Genomic DNA, 3383 nt, shown 5'->3' on the forward strand with positions numbered 1-3383 from the left:
AAAAGGTTAAAGTACTATACAAGAGTAATTTGCACAGTGCACAAGTGGTACCATACACTAAAATACACATCAGACTTATTAACATTTGTATGTATGACAGATAACAGACTTTTCTAACCAGTATCGTTTTCCCTCATTTATTTGTTTCAGGAATTTAAAACATCAGGCTCATCCAATGTCGATACCAGCAAGGTCACTGGAACCCTTGAAACCAAGTACAAATGGGCTGAATATGGGCTGACGTTCACGGAGAAGTGGACCACGGAAAACACTCTCGGGACAGAAATTTGTGTTGAAGATCAGGTAATTTATATCTTGGCTATAGTGTTGACCATTCCAAATATGAAATTGGAAAGTAAATTAATTTTTGTTTTTTAGATCACCAAAGGCCTGAAACTTACATTTGAGACAACGTTTTCACCTAATACTGGGTAGGTTATTTACTGATTGGAAATTCGTGATTGGCAGCCTGTTACTAACTCAGTAGTCTTATGTAAAATGTTCATTTTAATTTCACAGCAAGAAGAGTGGCAAGGTTAAAACGGCTTATAAAAGGGAGTACCTTAATGCCGGTGTTGACGTAGATTTAGACTTTGCTGGTCCTACTATTCATGGAGCAGCAGTGGCCGGATATGAGGGATGGTTGGCAGGTTACCAGATGACCTTTGACACGGCTAAATCCAAGATGACCAAGAGCAACTTTGCTGTCGGTTACAAAACTGGGGACTTCCAGCTCCACACCAATGTGTATGTTTTTTGAAGACAATATTTTAATGATTTCTAATATAATTTATTGATCCGTGAGTCAAGGTGTAATGTGTATTTGTTTCCCCCCCATTTCCCTCAGAAATGATGGTTCAGAGTTTGGTGGCTCTATTTATCAGAAGGTCAATGATGACCTGGAGACCGCTGTGAATCTTGCCTGGACAGCGGGCAACAACAGCACTTCCTTTGGAATCGCTGCTAAATACCAGTTAGACTCCAGTGCCTCCATATCAGTAAGATATTCTCACATTTTCTTACATTTTAAAGATATTATAAAGTCTAGTTTGTAGTCCAGAATAAAAGACTAACAATGATTTCATGTGGGGTTTTTTCCCTGCAGGCTAAGGTGAATAATGCCAGCTTGGTAGGAGTTGGGTACACCCAGACTCTCCGGCCCGGTAAGAACAACCTCATTAATAATGTCCAATAAAAACACTTCTATATCTTAAGGAACTCGTTTCATTAAGTTCACTTAATATTTCAGGCATGAAACTCACCCTCTCTGCACTTGTTGATGGGAAGAATATCAATGCTGGTGGCCACAAACTAGGTCTAGGCCTAGAATTGGAGGCATAAGGATAATGTCTGCTACTTCATAAGAAGAGGAAGGATTATCGGCAGAACCTGGCCTTCTGCCTTCCTGTGTGGTCAGCAACGTATATTCTAACGACTAAGCCAAAACAAAGTAGAACCCCCAGGACACAAGCACTGATGAGATGGAAACCTTTCCACCTACTTCCTTTGATTGTGGTTACAATAAGTAGTCAGTCACATGTATTTATTAATCAGCTATTACTCCTTTCAATTTACCATAATGATAATTATAGAAAAACCTTCCACTCGCTGTTGAACATGAGCTTTTTTTTGAGTTTCACGAAGACAAAGAGTGGTTTTCAAAACAAAAACTTGTTCCTTTGCTAAAGTGTGATCACATAGAATGTAAACCTGAGGTGTTATTTTGCACAGTAGGATTTTTCCCTTAATTAAGCTCTTCCTCCTTTGTTTTATTTGCACATTTTATTTATGTTTTGGTAGTACTGCCTGTGGAAGGGTTACTCCAACAAATTATGCTATGAAGACTGAAGCCAGCCTCCTGGCTGTGCTTTAGTTGTTTTCTCTGAGAAAACAACTAAAGAGCAGTTTGACTGATGTTTAAATGTTCTGACTGAAGAGTTTAGCTGCTTCTAAGTTGCAAGGCTATGCTAAATACATTTTTATTTCCCTCACGGTGGCTTGAGTGACTGAGTGAATTATCCACCTTACTTCCCCTTTGAGGACTGTGACACTAATCAGGGAGCTGTTTGTGTGTTGGTGTGTGTCTACCTTTACAATAAAGTCCTGAAATCAACCTTTCTTCTCACCTCTAATTTGATGCCAATTAGAGGATATTATACAAAGTCAGCTTATTTAAATTATGCAATAACAAAACACGTGCAATTTACTTTAATCAAATACTCACACAGAAGGAAGGTTAGGGTAGATTGCAGTCGACTGGATGGTTTTCTTACGCCTCTCAGTTGAGTGCATAATCCTAGCTACAGTCGCTCCTATAGGACAAACATGTTTGAGCCAGTCAAGAGAGATCAAAAACAAAATTTTAGTTCAGTTTAGACTGTACCCCATAACTTCCACAGTCGGCTTGCTGACGTGTTTCTACTACTGTTTGCATAAAAACATTTTGTAATATCACTTAGCAAAAAACGGAATAATCTGTTTCTATCCCAGAGTTACTTCAAAAACTGGCAACCTTTGATCTGTAGTGAATGCATTCATATTCTGGACTGGATTAACCACAAAGATTTTTCCTATTGCGTAAGCGGTCAGTTCACTGTTTACCTCAGCTGTCAGTGCCATGTGAGAATCATCCACCTTTATTTACTCTAGAAGAGGCTTTAAAACTCTGTCAAAGGAGATTTTGGATCTGTGAAGCTCACTTCTGACCAATGACAGCAATTTTGAGGTGAGTTGCTCTTTAAGTGTTTAGTAACAGCTGTTGTTTTTGGTGCTGTTAGCCAGGGTTAGTGAAACTGTCTTTCTAGATATTTCTAGACAATAAAGGATTTTATTTATTGGAAATTATTATTCTTATACTCCTAGTATTCTCATAACCTTTTTATTATTGTAAAATTTTGCCAAATGCTTGTATTTTTTCACAGTAAACCCCCCCAAAAATCTGAACAATAAAACAAATTGGTGGTTGGCAGGTTACCAGATGACCTTTGACACAGCTGAATCCAAGATGACTAAGGAACTTTGCACACAGTAGAATTTGCCCTTATTTAAACCCTTTCTACTTTCGTGTATTGTTAGTACTGTGCTACCTGTGGAAGGGTCACTCTAACAAAATATGTTCTGAAGACTGAACCCAGCCTCTTGGTTTGGACTCGTTTCCTAGAGAGGCTTGATTGTGCTCAGTTAAGAGTTCAGGACCTCTGCTACCTTCAATAGCTGCTAAGTTGCAAGTCAATGCTAAATGCATTCTCATTTTCCTCACTGTGGCTTGAGTCACAGACTGAGTGAATTAAACACTTTACTTCCCATTTTTGGACTGCGACACTAATCGGAGCTGTTTGTGTGTCCTTGACAATAAAGCACTGAAATCAACATTATTCTCACGT

At 38.7% G+C, this 3383-nt stretch overlaps 1 protein-coding gene across 1 annotated transcript in view; it reads left to right on the forward strand.

The window, feature by feature from the left end:
• LOC102211877 (voltage-dependent anion-selective channel protein 2-like) overlaps positions 1 to 2113 on the forward strand; it is a 6089-nt gene extending 3976 nt beyond the window's left edge. Inside the window, exons 4-9 of the mRNA XM_005736397.1 lie at positions 151 to 303; positions 379 to 431; positions 520 to 747; positions 848 to 998; positions 1106 to 1163; positions 1250 to 2113. Coding sequence (XP_005736454.1) covers positions 151 to 303; positions 379 to 431; positions 520 to 747; positions 848 to 998; positions 1106 to 1163; positions 1250 to 1341 — 735 coding nt within the window. The 3' untranslated portion in view covers positions 1342 to 2113. The remainder of the gene's footprint in view (positions 1 to 150; positions 304 to 378; positions 432 to 519; positions 748 to 847; positions 999 to 1105; positions 1164 to 1249) is intronic.
• Positions 2114 to 3383: the final 1270 nt, after the last annotated feature.

The sequence above is a fragment of the Pundamilia nyererei genome, unplaced genomic scaffold, assembly GCF_000239375.1.
Source record: "Pundamilia nyererei isolate P.nyererei 1_Seehausen unplaced genomic scaffold, PunNye1.0 scaffold00069, whole genome shotgun sequence".
Taxonomy (NCBI): domain Eukaryota; kingdom Metazoa; phylum Chordata; class Actinopteri; order Cichliformes; family Cichlidae; genus Pundamilia; species Pundamilia nyererei.